The 17502-nt window shown below is 39.0% G+C and overlaps 1 protein-coding gene across 5 annotated transcripts in view; it reads right to left on the bottom strand.

Moving 5' to 3' along the window:
- The window catches only part of SPATS2L (spermatogenesis associated serine rich 2 like), a 125865-nt gene that overhangs the window by 30367 nt on the left and 77996 nt on the right, over positions 1 to 17502 (bottom strand). For all 5 annotated transcript variants that reach the window (XM_058809268.1, XM_058809270.1, XM_058809269.1 and 2 more), the window contains exon 3: positions 10539 to 10602. In XM_058809268.1, the coding sequence (XP_058665251.1) occupies positions 10539 to 10577 (39 nt within the window). In that variant the 5' untranslated portion in view covers positions 10578 to 10602. The remainder of the gene's footprint in view (positions 1 to 10538; positions 10603 to 17502) is intronic.

The raw sequence follows: 17502 nt of genomic DNA, 5'->3' as shown, positions 1-17502 counted from the left end.
CTGTAAGTAAAGGAAGACAATCATATGAATTTACCATACTCCTTTAGACTATAAGGTACCTGTGCCAATGCATGTTTATATAAATACCTGTTACACTGAGGTGCTCACAAGCACACAGCAATGTATCTATCTGCACAAAGCAATGCCCATCCTATCCTCACCCAGCCATGCAAATAATGAAGTAGTTTCTTCATGACATCAAATCATAGAACTGGTAGCCAGTAATCCTGGAAACAAATCCAACTCTCAGTCACAGCAGAAGAATTCTAGCTTAATTCAACTGACAGAATTTGGCCTTATGCTCCTTTCCTAAATGGTCTATTTGCTGCCAAGTGTCTTGACATATTACCTATGCAAATCTAGTGAGCACACAACTTCTTCAACAAGGCTCTTGCATGGCCTTGCTACATCAAAGTTATGACTGATGTTTTTTTGGCATCTGAAAACAGTCGGAAGCTAAAAGAGAACAATATAATTTTTAAAAGTTCTACTGGCTGCTCAACATTATTTCAGTTTGCTGTTCCATATACAAGTGACCAGGAAGCTTGTGTAACAAAATCCTGAACAAAGGACATGGGATGCCAAACGCTTCCTTCAGGAAACTGCTGATGGATGAGGTGTTACACCCACAGATGACTCTGGTATGCAATGCTTAGATTTCACAGTATTTGCTACTGCTACACTGTCAGTATCCATTGATACCAAATGGAATTCAACTAATGATGTTTTAATAAAATATTCCAACTGGAATCACATTATCATTTATTTTCTCATCCCTATATATTATAACTGAAAGCAAATAGCTACAAGAAGCTTTGTTGCTATTTTATTTTAATGCTATAAAAATTTTACTAGATTAGACCAAAAAAAAAAAATTTAAACATAATTAGCAAAACAAAAGCCTATGATAAAAAATGAGAGACTCTGCCAGGCCAGTCTAGCTGTTCCAAATTAGCTTTATGAGCTTCTGAGTCAAGATATCCAGCACGTATTTACAATCAGAAACTTGTTATTGCCCTGCAAATGTTTATCTGGCACCCTCCTTTGTCCTCTTTCTGTAGGAATACATCCTTGATTAGGGTGTACTTTATTTACTGCATCCCAATGCCATCATGCTAATTGTGAAGCAGTGTGGTCTTTTTATTGTACTGTGAAATATAATTGCGAAAAAGTAATACATGAAGGTAGAGCAGTTTAAGGGCACTAGGGTGGCTCACATGGCAAAAGCATTCACACTACCTTGTTTTAGCTGCCCAGTTAGGTGCTGAAGGACAATCCCTATGGAGCCTCCATCAATGGGGACATCAGAAGGTGCTCATATTTGTCAAAATAACCTAATTTTCCTGTAGTATGTGCACCCCACTCCCCAACCACTGTGTTTCCCTGTCCTGTATACTGCCATAAACCAGGAATCATGGCATGCTCTCTCATTGCAGTGATGGGACAGCTCAGACTCCTGATGCCTACTGGACTCAGCTTCAGAACTGCACAAGGCTCATGCTTGGCTTCAGCACATGTTAGTACAGCTACTTAGGATGATTTACTGTGCTCCCGTCCATCATCCCATCACACCCCTCTCTGCAGCTTCACATTCACCCACAGCACCTCTCAGGTAGCAAGTCTAGCCTTGGGCAGTCCAGGCCAAACCCAGAATTCAGAAGGCAGTGGAGCTGAAGTGCTTGCCTACTTCCCAAGGACCCTTTCCCAGAGGCCTATCCCACTGTCTGTCTGATGTTGCCACTCTATGACTGAACCAGGCTGGCCCACAAGCTCGGTCCCCAGCCAACAGGGGCTGCTTTAGAATATCTACTGAACAGGGGTAACTTTATGTTAAAGTTCATACAGAGTAGGCTGGCAAGTGGACTGCTTGAACCAGAGGTTGTCGTTGCCAGAAACTGTGCAGAAAATCCCCTGTCTGCTCAAGTTTCTCTCTTCAGCTGACATGCATGCATGGGAAGAAGTAATGAGTACAGCTCTCTGCTATGTACTGCAGGCAGCCAAGTGAAAACTAACCCAAATCAATAGGATGTGAAGAGAAAGCACTGGGAAAAGGAGTTAATTAATCTAGTGATTGTGGGTACAGGTGTGCTATTTACCGATAAAGCTGCAACAAGTGTGAACAGAGCTGGCTCCACAATAAGAGTTGGCAAAGACACTAAGGTAGAGAAGGCCACAAGCTGCAGATATTTTACGTTCAAGCTCATAGCTCTCAAACATTTTCACCATGTGGATTACATCTTCATATTCTCACAAAAAACTCCCCTCTTCTTTCACAATCATGTGAATCGTCTCTCTGCCTACTCAAAATTGCATAATCTCCTTGTGGTAACTGCTTACAGGAAAAATAGTAAAAGAAATATCTAGGGTATTCTAACCAACTTTAAACTTATGCACAAGGATCTCCCATGGCTTCTAGATCCTACTTTGCTATGAAAGGTCTGCAAGCCTCAGGAAGCATCTGGAAACAACCAAGTGAGGCTAAGACCTCACTCAGAGGATCAGACAACTCGCCACACAGTGCACTTTGGAAACTTAAAAAGAAGAAGAATATCTGTAGGGTAGAGGACATTGACACACAAGAACTCAACCAAGCAGGCTATGTTTTAGACAAGATCAACCAAAGACTTTCTGTTTGCACTGTGTGATCTTTGTTAAGAATTTTTTTATTATAGAAAAACCAGAATTAAAAGCTAAACTATGCTTCATCCAACTAATACTATAATTAAATAAAAAAGGTTATGGAAACATTTTAGTAGTGGAGATAACCCAAAAAAACCCAGGATGATGATCTTAGGAAAAATGCTTAACAGTACAGAGAAAAAGAAATATAGCATATGACAACACTGTGGACACAGCCCTGGTTTAGTTGGACTACTAAAAAATTTGATTTAGGGAATTACTATACTGTAAAGCTCAACAGTTCTACTGCCAAAACTCAACAATATTTTTGTTGACCGTTGCCCAAAAAATACATTTGTTTATCTTTATATTTGGAAAATATAAAAAATTGAGAAGTTTAATGAAAGAATTCCTCAGGAAAAGAACATCAGATTGCAAAGGAAAGCATCCAAGACCTAGGAAATCCAAAATCAGAAGTTGCTTAGACTTTTTAAAATCTGCTTCTCTTATGTAAGTATGCTGTGACACCCAGGATATCTACAAGTCAGAGTTTCTCCTTTCCAGATTTGTGCAGTGATTTAAGTGGGTGAGTAGATGAAAACTAAAATTTGCAATCACTAGAATGCATCAAAATTAATACACACACATCTATATCTATAACCATCTCAGTTCAGAATCAAAAGAACAGAGATCCCAAAAGGTTTTGCTCCAAAACAAAGTATTTTGTCGAGTAAATTTTTAGGAACAAAATGGCATCAGGTTACCATACTTCTGGAATTTCAAAGACAAAGATTTGTGTGCCAGACAGCAAGTCTACAACACATGCACTGTTTTACCAATGTTGTTATCCCGAATACATTGGAACTCTTGTAGACAGGCAATGAAAATGTCAGCAATTTCTGGACAGAAATTATTGACATGTGGTTACAAAACTCAGATTGTGACCTGACAGTGTATCTGGGAGGAGGACACGATATATGGAGGGAGAACAGGCAACCTTCACCAATAGAAATGCCAATTTCAAGGTCCCAGATATTCCAGCCCTTAGTCCTTCAACCCTGATTTCAAATATATATGTAAATTTCTGGGTCTGAAGCTCATCTCTATCCCCTCATGCAACAAGTGTCCCATTTGCTTCCAGAAAGGGACCTAGTGATAAAATAGAAAAAGCCAAAGGGAGGGATGGGAAACTTCCTGACAGCATAAGCCTAACACAAATGCACTTCTCCAACTGTAGGTCATAAGAGATCTAACACAGACTGTGATGAACAGAAGCATATCAAAGCTCCAGGAATGCCTGACAAATGCGAGATGACAAGGTGGACTTACTGAAGGGCTCAATGTGATCTGGATCCAGCCACTCCAGGTATGCTGGCTGCTCTGTGGTTCACCTGCTAGCTCAGGTGATAAAACAGCCCTTGTGCTAGTACAGCTATACACCTCACTGCTTACAAACCTCCAGCTGCCTGGGAGAAGTCCATCACTTTCCAATCCAAAAAACTGTATAGAGCTCATTTTCTTTACAGATGTTGATAGGATGATGCCAGGGCAGGAGACAACTCCTAACTTTCTCTCTCTAAACTCATAGCCCTCAAATTCAGTAAGAATATCCATCTTCTTAACATGTAAACAACAGATTATACAACTAGAATCATCTGGTATTTATGACTTCTCAACAACCAACTCCTTTAAAAAATACTCAGCATCCTAAAGTATGAAAGAAAGTACCAGAGCAAAAGAATCCCTTCCCAGGGAATGGTACTGCATTAATGCCATTCTGCAAAGACTAACTCAGCAGTCTACTTTATTAGATTTCCATTTATGTGGGAGAAAACTTTTTTTTTCCTACTTACTGAAACTTGATCATAAGAGAAACAGCATTACCAGACTAATTATTTTGTGAAACATCCTGTTTTTAATCCAGTGTAGATTCCCAGTGAACTGCTGTCATCATCTGGACGCTAGACAGCATTCCAGGACACCAAGAGAATTCAGTAACATACCTTCAGAACCACAGATAATTAAGGCTATTAATGTCAGCATTAGCTGAGAATCTGTCACTGACAGCAGTTAAGTTCCTGGGGCTTTTCCTCCTGTAGCCTAACCGGAAAGCACATTATTTTGTTTACTAAGAAAACTTTCTTAGAATTTCAGCTTACCAAAGCTACTTCAAAGCAATCACAGACCTAAAATATAAACCTTGATATTGACTGTATACAGTCAAGAACATGAAAGACAGAACCCAGGTCCACCTCCATTTAAACTCATGATCCAGAGCTCAAGTCCGGCTAATGCTTGCTGCAATTAGAGCCAGACTGTGTCTCATCAGAATTCCACAGTCATGAGGATGTTTTTATCTGTCTCTTAGAAAAAATGTTGAAGACTGCCCAGAAATGGAATCAAAATTGTAAAAGGTATCAAGTCTCCTCAGATAAGTGTCTACCTCACAATAAAATCCTCAAGGTCTGATCAGATATACTTGACTATTTTTCTGATGATTACTGTTAAACATCTCACTTGAGGCAAATTTTTGGCTCACCTAAAAAAACATACACACACACACTTATATATATAAATAAAATGAATCAGTAACAGGTTACTTTGGAGGAATATAGTGCACAGGAAAGGATGCTGAATTCTACCCTCTCGTGGTAGCTTACTCTAAGTCCTCACAAGCACCCACCTCACAAGACTTTCCAGGTAAGTCAAGCTCAAAAAAAACCAGAGCCTGCCTGGAAGTTGTGACACCAGATTACCTATTCCACATGCAGAACCAAGCTGACAGTGATGTGCACTCCTCTAAGCCCTTTACTTTCTCTGTCAAGTTTCAAATGGTTCCCAGGCAACTGTAACAACATGGACTCAATCACTGCCTGTTTGCTGCTCTGCTCCATCTGGTCCCCCTTGGCATCATCTCAAAGAGGATGTTTCTGGTGAATAAGTAACATATCCGGGGTTCAGAGAGTTTGTTTATATATTTCTGACATAGTGACAAATTAAACTTCTTTGCTGAAAGCTCACGGCTGTTCTGAAACCCCTAAACACAGCTGCTCTAATCCCCCTGAAGTAAGTTACTATTATGGTCACTTGGACAGAAATATTCTTATTCATGCTTGGTTAGGAAAACTAACACCTTCACTTTGTACTAAACAGTAAGATCAACAGGTCTTCTCTAAGTTAGGAACTAAATTAATTTCTAAGTATGGTTATCAATAAACACAGACATTTCCTATTTTACTTTTACTGCATGTCAGTAGCAAATTTTTTATGTACACAGATACATCATTCAATTCCATTACACCCCCAAATTCTCCCAAATCCTGCCAGTGAAGCAGGGAAGAAGGGCTGCCAGCAGAACACTGCTGGTTTTGATAATCTGGGAATTTAGCATTAACAGATGTCCTGGCTACCTTAAGGAAGAAAATTTTAAAACCACTTTATGGTAGAATTTTAAACAATGTTTTGAACTTCTACACAAACATATTTCATGAATACAATTTGACTTGGTTGAATTAAGAGGCTATTTCTTACATTGGAGACATTTTGCCAGAAGCTTTACTAAGTTCATCATGGCAAACTGAACAAGTGTTGCTAATATCCCTTTTGAGCAAAATGACAGTTTTGATCAGATCTGTGCCTCTCTTTCTGCTGCATGATCTCTTCATCACCCTCATACATTCTGATCATTAATTCCTAGTACGCCCCAAAAAAGTTCTACTTGCTGCAGTAAACTTCTTTAGGCAGTCTCAAGTTGCGTCAAGCTAGATGTAAGTTAGAAGTAAGAAGGAAATACTTCACAGAAAGAGTGGTCAGAAACTGGAATCATTTACCCAGTGAGGTGGTAGAGGCATCATCCCTTGAAGAATTTAAAAAAAGACTGGATGTGGCACTTGCTGCCATGATCTAGCTGAACAGTTAGAACATCGGCTGGACTAGATGATCTTATAGGTCTCTTCCAGTCTTGGAAATTCTGTGATTCTGTGATTCTGTGATTTCTCCCTTATCCATCAAATAGAAAGCCAGACATTGTAATATGTTATTTCAGGATTCCTGAGAAGTTTGGCTTAGTAAGAACTGTTCTACTCAAGTGATGACAGCACCATTTACAGATATGGGTCTGTGATATCCTTAATCCAAGTTAAATGGCTCATCAAGTGACAAAAGTATTTTGATCAACTTTTTGGTCTTTGAACAGTCCATCTATTTCAACACATGGGCAAAGAACAGCTGCAAAGGTCAACTTTAAGGAGAAAGTTTCCAATCTGTGATTTCACTATCTGCTTCAGTAATGAATGATTTCAAATTTACATACTACTTCCATTCCTTCCACTAAATCCTACTCTTTCCTTGCATGCTGACTATTGCTTATGAAAACCACATTTATGGTGTAATGCAAACAAAACTGTGAAACCTCCAAAACCACATCTGAATAAAATTTCCTTCTTGCAGTGCTGCCCATCTGCTCCTCCAGCTCTGACACTTGAAATGACAAATGAGAAAGCAAGTCTTTCAGAAAAACTTCAGCAAAACTTCACTCCTAACAGAATCTCAAAAGGAGAATTTTCATCTGAATGAGTATTTTGCTAATTCCAGCTGACAGCAGATCTCACAGCAAATAAACAAACAAAACAAAAACAAAACCCCAGAAACAAAAACAACAACAAAAACCAAACCAAACCAAAAAAACCCCTAAAAAACAAAAACCAAAAAAAACCCAACCAAAAAAATGGACCCAAAAGCAAGTCCTGAAGTTTAAACAATTCTTGATATTTCTTTGGATCAAAACCAAACTCACATGCCAGAGATGAATGGTTATTCTGGGGAGTGCCTGATACTCACTCTTCTCTTGTTAAACTAAGAGGGCCTAATTGTTGCAGGAGACAATACATCACTTGTCTTCCTCACTCCAATTTCTTCTTCTTTGGAAGACTTGTAATTCAGAATCTCAGCACCTCTTCTGGTGATGTACTAGGCTAATGCTTGAATACCTCCTTTGATTTTATGGATTTGGATGCAAGCCAATGAGTTTAGCTCATTTTACCCCTTAATCCAGTGAACTTTTGTGCATATGATCTGAACTATGTATAACACTTGGTCTCTGAAAATCCTCATACAAAAAATAAACCCTTACTTATTTTCAGGCACAGAGATGATTATGAGTGCTATCAGAGGCAAGAGGGATAGTGGCATAGCTAAGGAAGACTACAGCAAGGGTCAGGGCAGAGGGAATTATTCTGAGAGAGGTCCTGATGGTAACTTCTTATACTGGTTATGCACGCAATTAATGACCTTTGTGTCTGCTGAAATGCAGAACTTAGGTTATTCCAGAAAATCTGTGGGTTATGTGCATGAAAATATGGTAATTGAAACAGTCCTGGCTCCCCTACAAGAGTATCACAGCTGCAGGAGTCTCTGCCAACTATGGAAACTTTCATTAGCCTTCCTAACATCACAGGCCAACATTTATATAAATCTCTTGGGGGAGAAAAAAGAAGATACAAAATAGAATGTTTAACCTATTGACTCTATGAACTATTTCAGCTGAAATGCCAAGAATGAATTATACAAGTATCACTACCACAGTAGCATTCTCTTATGACTCAAATTCAGGGGTGGGGCTTTATAGAGCGCCTGGTTGTGAGTGTAACGTCCAAAATGTCTGCACTGGCCTCACACCACTTTTAAAACAGTGGCAGAGGTTTTACTTTCTTGAATAACTAGAAGCTGATCATGGAGAGAACACAGGGAAAGGTCACCACTGAAAAAAAACCCCAAACAACTGCTGCCCCACCCCCCAAAAAAAAGAACAAACATGCTGAAATCTGCATGGGATTTTCACCACATTTTTATCACAGTGAAACAACCTTCAATGTAAGGAGAAACCTGTGTGCTACTTTTGCAGAAACTTACATGAGTAAGTATCTGTGCGCAGATGTACAGCTCTTTTGGCTTCATGCAAGTCCTAGTAAGATCAAAGTCTTAAGTACATCATGATCTGCAAGCACTAAGGCAGAAGAAAGGGAGAACTGGGAAGGGACTGTATTCTAGCCTGTTCTTTTAAACCAGGCCTGCTTGTATTTACATTGAGGGCAATGGATTTGTGAAGCTCAGCTGAAGTATTATATTTATAAACCTCAGTTTTTTTATCCAGAAATATTGCCTCCTAAAAGGTGGGTAAAAGTAAACATTAAACTGACTCTGCTTCAATGTTGTGAGGGATGACTATGGAAGCTCTGTAAGTTAAGTGAGAAAGGGATGTGATTTTTACTCCCTTACCAACACACTGTAAATATGTCTGCTTTTCAAACATGTAAATGAAATCCTCATGTTTCAGCAGTTTATGTGCAAATATTATCCAAGGCAACTCTGCAGGAGTTTTTTAAACTTTTTCTTTGTATTTCCAGTGCATCACTCAAAGACTTCTGGAGCTACAGTCACTTCATAGTTACTCGGTTTGTGGCTGCCCATACAGTAAACCAAATACAAGATAGCAAAGAGAGCCACTGCAATCCTGTTTTAAAAAACAAGGGACTTGCCCAGGTGCAATGGCTCCCTGAGCACAACACCCTCTCAACTGCAGTATGTAGACTGCATGAGGCTTATGCTGTTTGGTCACTAACCCTTTATGCATTAGATTAATCCACATTTTACAGAATAAACCCCAATGATTTTGCAAAACAATTTCAACTGCTATTAAACTAAGTTTTCAATTTGGCATAGGGATTTAGTGGCACTAAATACTAATGGAAGATGCAGGAATAAAGAGTGGAGCAATTTAAAACAGAGTGTATTGATTCAATTATTTTCCTGCCTTAAAATGCATATGCTCATAAACATTTGATTTGGGGCACTCCCACCTGATATCACACTTGGAACAGCAAATATCTACCATGATTAAAACTCCTGTTGCAGCTCTTCATTCTTACACTTGCAAAAGTCAAACACATGATTTGTAAAATCCTGCACTTGTAAAACTGACTTAAATAAAAAATTTCAAGCAACACAGTAAATATGTAGAGCTTCAACTGATTTACTGAGTTATATTTTGGGAATTATTGTACTCTGACACCAGGGAAAAGAATTCAATGACATTACTTTCTACTACAAATTCATCATGCTACTCCATTTTAAAACCCTGTGCTTTTATTAAGGACTAAGGAAGACATTCAGCACCAAGACAGAGATTCATATTGCCATGCAAATCCTCAAGCAATGAGCAACACAGATATTAACACCAAATATAAGGTAAAACCACTGGCACCTACGCAGTGCAACAGGTAAGGAACTGTTTCCCATAAAGAGAGAGAGAGAAATTCTATGGTTAGATTGTCCCCTCACAATCTGACTGCTGGGAGTCACAGAAGATCTCCTGACCTACCTCACATCCTAATTAGCTTTAGGTCCTCTACTGCTCCTGAAAGGGGGATGAGGCTTTAGCTCTAGCCAAGGATATGGAGAAGGCTCACTCAAGCACATGGAATGCAGTTAAAAGCAGACGCACTTTCATTGGAAAAAGTAATCTACTCTTTGCAGGTCCTGCACTTTTAGGAGTTGCTTTAAATATTACAGGTATAACATTTTTTTGGCAGAAAATTATATCTAAAGGGCATGTTTCTTCAATGGTTGCATTTTGTACAGCAGCAATCATCCCAAATTGCTGCTCTCCACAGCATCAGTGTGCACAGGAATTACAAAGGAACAAGAGAACTCTAGCTGACAAAACAGTCTCTCTGCATAAAAGTAAAAATGCTTCTCACCATGCAAAAATCAGATTAGTCCTATCAACATCTGTGTGTGTACTTCATGCACAGAGTCAATACATAATAAAGTTCAGTATGTAAACAGTGTTGGAAAGAGCAGAAATTAAGTAGGTATGCAAATATAACTTTGGTTTGTATTGTACTGTTACTTGAACCTACCTTTTCCTTGATATTTACATGAGAATTGATTTCTGCCATCTTTATTCAGAGGAGAGTAGTGTCTCTGAAATGAGAAAAAAAAAATCAAAGAGATTAATTGGGAGGTTTTAGTCCCAACCTGTCAAAGCTACACCTGTAATGACTAACTGCATATGCTTACCTGTAAGCATTAGAGAAAAATGAGAACACAATGTCCTGCACAGCAGTTCTCAACCCTGCCAAAGGTAAAGCTAGTACAAATTTCCTACCTTCTCCAGATTAGTTCTGCAAGCACATTTAAAAATGCCTTATAGCTATGACTCTGGATAAAAGGCATATCACACTTCTCCCAGCCATGTCTCCCATACCCTGTTCTGAGGCTATAAAGAGCAGGAGTACCTTAGATGAACTCAACAGCTCCTGTTTTCTCATTCACCAGCATCCTCAATTTTTGCCAAAAGAATGTATCAATTAATGCAGTCCTAAAAATCAGCTAAATGTGCCAGGAGGGTGGGCTGACAAGTGCTGCATGGCTGTTTGTTGTTTGTTTTTAATTCATAACTAATTCAGAAAATTTAGTCACACAGCTCCTACTGAAACTAACAGGGTTGGTAGATTTAAATCTCTAAGTCTTCTCTCAAAACTTAGGCACATGAATGGAATTTGCATATGATTAAGAAATCCTGCAATATGCTTTCTATTTCTAGTTATGTGGCTGGGTAATTGAGAGACACTCTACCACATGATGAAGAGTTAAACACAGGGAAAGGAGTCCCGTTGCCTATTCTTGCTTCCATCAAAACCAACTACCTTAAATTTCATTAAGGAACAGAGCTGAATCTTCACATTTTAAAATTAAATAACATATACCAAGAATTACAGCAAAGACTAAGTCAAATGAAATACAATTTTGGTTTGGTCTCTTTCTCTAACTCTATTGTACACTGATAAAAAGGTACGGATATATGAGAACGAACCTTAAAGTTCGTTTTAAGTTGGAACAGCTCCTTTTCCCCATTTGAGCACTTGCTATGTGGACTGATAAGTGTTCCAAGAATTCTTCTAAATCTCTTTTAATGCCCTTAAACAATGCTCCCTCAAATTCTTCTTTGAAACAAAGAAGTTTAGTAGAGTTCAAACTCCAGAAATTAGGCATGTTTCTTGCAGTATTCACTGACAACTTTTAAATCTTATAATTTCTGTATGCACCCATTTTCTAACTAAAGAGATGAGAATTGAGGAAGCATACAGGGAAGAGATAACAGGAAGAAGAAAAAGACGTTCATTTGAGATTTGGTCTGATGAAGAGCAAAAAGACAAAAAGTAACCATTTCCATTGCCAGCTATTAAAAAGACACGCTTGAAATAAGTAAGGTTGCTCGTGACATCTCCATCTTACTATACTATGAAGAGATGCTCTATCAGAACTCAAATACCTTTTACCTGTATTAAGTCAGTGGCCCAAATGCTTGGCCAAGACTGGAGTCCCACTATGTCTGATAAGCCTCCTTGGCAGCTGGGCCGCTGTGTCTCTGAGAAGCAGACACTGTTACTGTCTGCGGGTATCTCAGAGCGGAAGGCTGCCCTTCCTGCCCCTCCTTCCTTACATCGAGAATGAAAGAGCTCAAATTAGTTTCTTTGTCAAGCCCACCCAAAGGCTAGAAGCAGAATTAAAAACATCTGGACAGAGCAGGCAGGAAGATCACTCAGAAGGTAAGTTAAGGGCAATTCCATTTCCAAGATTTAGTGTGTTCCAATAACAAAAGAAAGGTGTTGAGAAATGCTTGTAGCCTGTAGTCTCTAGACAATTTTTTTTAATGTACTTCTTGTCTTTTGCTGTCAGCTATTTCTCATGCCGAAGGGGCAAAGAACATGAGATATAGGTGATAAATTTTCCCATGCAGACTGGAAAAGTCAGCTCTAAAGTTACTCTACGTCTTCACCTGCCTTGCTGCTTCTCATAAAAGCATGGCTTCTATCTAGTGACATCAAACCCACGCTGGAGGGGTCCTATTCTCTGTTTAAGGGGTAAGTGTATGGTAAGGATTAGTTAAGGAATCCAACTGTTTTGCTCTCGTATCCAGTACAAAGCAGATTTCGTAATGTTAGAGACAACTGATCAATGCACTCTTGCATACTGATTTTCAAATAAACTTAATCTGATCCAGAACCTCAGAGCAACATTAACAAGAAAAAGTTAATCTGTTCCTGAAGAACCAAGAATAAAACACAGAAACAAGCTCAGTAAGGGAGGTAACAAACTCTTCCGGCCTTCAAAGTTTATTAATCTATAAAAACCACTAAGTAATGGGAAAAGATCTTTGTCACTTTAAATCTTCAGGTTCTTTTTCAACATGTGCTATCAATTCTGTAACAAAATTTAAAACTGCATCTTGTATGAAGCAAATGAATCCAAATAATGATACTTTGTGAAACCCTCATGCCTCTCAACTAAGTTTTCTTCAAAGATACTAGCTAAGTAATTCTTGAAATTTAAATTAATTTTGCTGATTAAACCTGACTACTTAGCCAATTCTACTCTTCGTAGCAATGCTCTGACTTGATTTAAAACCAGACATAAAAACTTCATTCAACACCTTGCCAGAATTTGATGTGTCTCTTCTCTGCTGTACACTGCAGGTGTTTCTATGATTATAGCCTTCCACCAATAAATGTGGTGCTGATTCAGCTAGCTTGCAACCGCAAGCTATTTCAAAAATACCTGGCATACTACACAAAACATACACTCTGCTTCTTTCTTCCTTTCTCTTTTTTCTTTCCCTTTTAAGATAAAGAACTAAGAGGACACCAGCTTTTACAAATGGACCCATTTCTCTGTACTTCACATACTTCATTAATATGCATTTTGCAACTGTTAACATGAAGATGCTAAAACTGAGTTGGAGCTATTTTTCATTCACCTTCTCCAAGGACAGATAATTGAAATAACATTTATAAAACACTTGCTCGTTTATATAACTCAGTCCAGCACTGCTTGTTACATAAAATACAGATGATACATTAAAAAGAAAATGTCAATGCTGCACTAATTTTTAAAAGCATCATCCTTTATGGCTATACTTAATAGCTAACAAGTTTAAATTTCTCACTGTAGCACCAACTGATTTATTGACTTAACTAGTGTTTTTTCTCTGGTGTTATTTTAATCTTAGTGTTTAACAATTACTTTGTTTCTGTGGCAAAAGACTACAGCATATCCATAATTTTATGAACAAAATAGTCCACTGAAGTTTTATCTCCAGTCCTCAATATCTCCTTATCTTCTTGTCCTCAGTTCTTCAGCAAAGCTTCTTTCTGTGCAAGTTGTGGAACATCAAAATAGGACCCTCAGCTGAGCCCAAAAGGGACCTAAAGCCAATGGAAAACAGTACTTTACATGTTGCCAACAGCATGCAGACAAAAGAATGTTTGGAGAAAGATCCCTGATAGAAAATTTTCTGCACTGGTCAAGCTTAAGTTAATACAAGTACTTAAATTAAAACACAGAAAACATACTGTATATGAGAGATTCTCAGCTTGAATGTCAGCTTACATGCTTTGTCTTTCTCCACATCTCCTGCTTGCATTTTTGCTCCTGAAATGTCATTGCAAATCATGCCAAAAAACTTCCAGGAAAAAGAAATTTATGAAAAAAAATCCCAACAAACTACAAAATCCCTTATATAAATGGGTCATTAATTTCTGATATAAATTTCCAAATGCATTACCTGCAGCAGGAGATCACTCTCAGTTTCTCATTACATCCTGACCTCAAATACTGACAGGGTGTTTTTTCTAAAGCTATTACACACACCCAAATGAGACATTTCACTTGCCTTGTAAAATGAAGCATTTCAATTGCATTCAAGGGAATGCTTCAGAGAAGACTGGACTACTTTTGGCAGAGTTTTACTTCTCTCCCCTACCAAATGAAGCAATTTGTATTAGTCTATGCAGTTTAAACTACCATGAACCTGAACCAGGGCATCTATGGTGCTGGCACCTACTCTGTCCTGCTGACCTTAACTGTAAGCAGCAACGTTACAGGCAGACAGTTACCGGAACGGCCTTTAACCACAGCACAAAAACATGTCAAAGCTCACCTGACACAGCCTAAGCTATGTGCCTGCTGCCTCAGCCTTTACAGAAGATTCCTTACTGTCTCCAAGCAGCAGTGAAACCCCACTGCTGCTGTGCTGAGCTTCCAAAGAATGCCCACCACCTTCCCACTGGTACCAGCATCAGAGGTGTTTGGCCCACAGACACCTTCCAGCCAGCCAGACTCAGGTAAAGCTGACAAACATTCCATTCTATACAACATTATGGATGGGGGGGATTGCCTGCATCTCAAGCATCCAAGAATCACAACAACTACTCTGTGTCTTGCCATTGCTGCAAAACCAGGCACATTTAAATTTCACACTTTCAAACTCCGTCAGGTGTTATCCACTTCTAACAACAGCAACAACAACAAAATCTTCTTGCAAATACAGAGAGTGGAAAAGTAGTCTATAGAAACATAAGGGTTGCCAGAAAGACACAATTTGTGAAAATACCCAGTCACAGTGAAGTCTATCAGAATAGAGACTGTGTGTGACACCTGCTGTACCACTTCTGACATCTGAAAATACAACTTTGGAAAGGGATCAGAAAACTCCCCATTAAACAGCACCTAATAATCTGGTGTTGGGAGGATTTCCCATCTGTAGGCTTATGGATGAATGCTTTCCTACACCCCAAAAAAAGGTCTTAGTTCCTCATCTGCCCACTGCAACTGTTTCCTTTTATAAGGAAATACTACCCCAGCAAACCAAGAATTCCAGGTCTAACTGACTTGACCCTTGCCAATGCTTCCCTAATCCCAGTCACTGAGTAAGCTTTGTCTATTAAGAGAGAAACTCGAGTTGACAAATTTGTCACTCAAACTTTTTCATTAAGTAGAACAGCATCAGAATATGAATTTTAATTATTTTCTATTTTTAATTACAGATAATTTTCTCATTTCCACATAGTTCAGTCAAAATCCCCCAGCTCCTAAAAGCTAGACAGGTATGGGCAGAACAAAGGAATCACAATTTTAGAGAAACTTCAAAATATAACAAAAAAAAAAGCTAAGTACCTGTGCAGGTTTTGGCTGGGATTTAGTTATTTTCTTCACAGTAGCTCTAACACAGGGATGCTGTAGATACTGCCAACATTTCTTACACAGCATTAAAACCTTTTCTGCCCCTCACCCCACCCCAGCAGCAAGGAGTCTGAGTGGCACAAGAAATTGGGAGGGGACAGAGCTGGGACAGCTGAGCAAAGGGATATTCCATATCATATGATGTCAGGCTCAGCATACAAAGCTCTGCCACTCAAAGCTCACTCCCATGGGGAGGCAGTGAATGAGCAGCTGTGTGGTGCTTAGTTGCTGGCTGGGATTAAACCATGACAGTATCTAATGAGACTGAAGCAGCCTGCACTATGCTTTCATCTTCTCTATTTCTACCTTCTCTACAGAATTACATCTCATTTTCAAATAAGATTCCTATCCATCCATATATATTATATTATACTGTCTTGCCTGCAGACTTCCACATGGCCTAGGTAAAAGCAAAACCAGCAGAATCAGAGACACATGGCCTCCATTGCACATTTCACTGTTTCTCATTATAAAGAAATGCTACTAGAGAACTGCAGGCACATGAAGCCTGAGATGAACACAATTTTTCTGATGCAGTTTTAAGCTAATATTGTTGCACCAGAAAGACTGAAAAAAAAACTGAGAGGGAGATTCCAAAATTCAAGCATTTCAGAAAGGAATTATTTTGGTTTTCATTCAGATCTTATTTAAATAGAAGAAAAAATTAATTAGGTCAAATGGGCAAACATCAGCATGCCACTGTGTGTAAAGCTACAAGAAATACCAAGATTCTGATATTTGTCTTCAGTATCTTGAGATTAGTAATGGGTATGATTTCCTATTTGCTGTAGTCTCCCGTCTAAAGACAAACATAATAATTAAATGCATAAACATAACCAGAGTCGGGAGTGACCAGCACACATTAACAAGTATCCTCACAGCTCTCCTTTGAGTCTTTTGTGGCACTAGGAATGAATACATCTAGTAAAAACAACATAAAATGTTATACATACAGAACTGGTTTTCTCCAGTACTGTTTTATATCTTTCTAATGACTGCATGTAGAAGTTTTCTATGCACATCATCATTTGGTATTTCCTGGTTTTTGGAAGTCTGAGATTAGCCACTTCAGACTAGTTAAAAACCCCAGATACGTTTCATGACATGTGAGGGCTTTAAAATCCTTTCCTTTAAATGCCTGCATAAAGATACGTATGGAAGTGCACAAACATTCCAGAATATTCCTCATCTGCAGAGTCCAGTCCCACTACTGTCCCCGGTCACGCTTGTCTCAATCACAGAATGCAGCTGTTGCCTCTGCATTCTCCCTCCTGCTCAGCTACTGCAGCCAGACTCTACTGGTCACCACACTGTGTCTGAAACCCATTGGCTGCAGATCTGAAAGCAGGATGCAGGAAATAAAGCATCTCACTGATTCCACATGTAGCTCTGGAGTCCTACAGAAAGGAGGCTTATGCTCCCCCATTGTTTAGCACCTTCTCCTGAGGATTTCTGAAATGCCTGACTACACAGTCTGAGGAAGAAGCAATGTCTCAGATCCATAGCTTTGCAGGCTGCTCGCTTGGAAATGGGCAGTAAGGGTAAAGGTTTGGAAAATGGGCAGTGACACATCAGAACTCAGTTATGCTACTTAACACTATAAAGTCCATATCTGAGAGATCACAGACCTATCTGCTAAAAATAAAAAAGGGACAAAGGTGAGAGTGGGATATGTGAGGAAGGACAGACCTTAGCACCTGGCTCAGTGTCCTTCTGTCTCCTATCCTCCTCAGAATTCTGCCAAGGGCAGGAATGGCTCTAAGCAGATACCACAGACACACTGTCATGTCCAGTCAGTGT

This window comes from Ammospiza caudacuta, chromosome 8, assembly GCF_027887145.1.
Source record: "Ammospiza caudacuta isolate bAmmCau1 chromosome 8, bAmmCau1.pri, whole genome shotgun sequence".
In the NCBI taxonomy this organism is placed as follows: domain Eukaryota; kingdom Metazoa; phylum Chordata; class Aves; order Passeriformes; family Passerellidae; genus Ammospiza; species Ammospiza caudacuta.
Note: the sequence above shows the minus strand (reverse complement) of the source record. Positions and strands in the feature narration are given on the sequence as shown.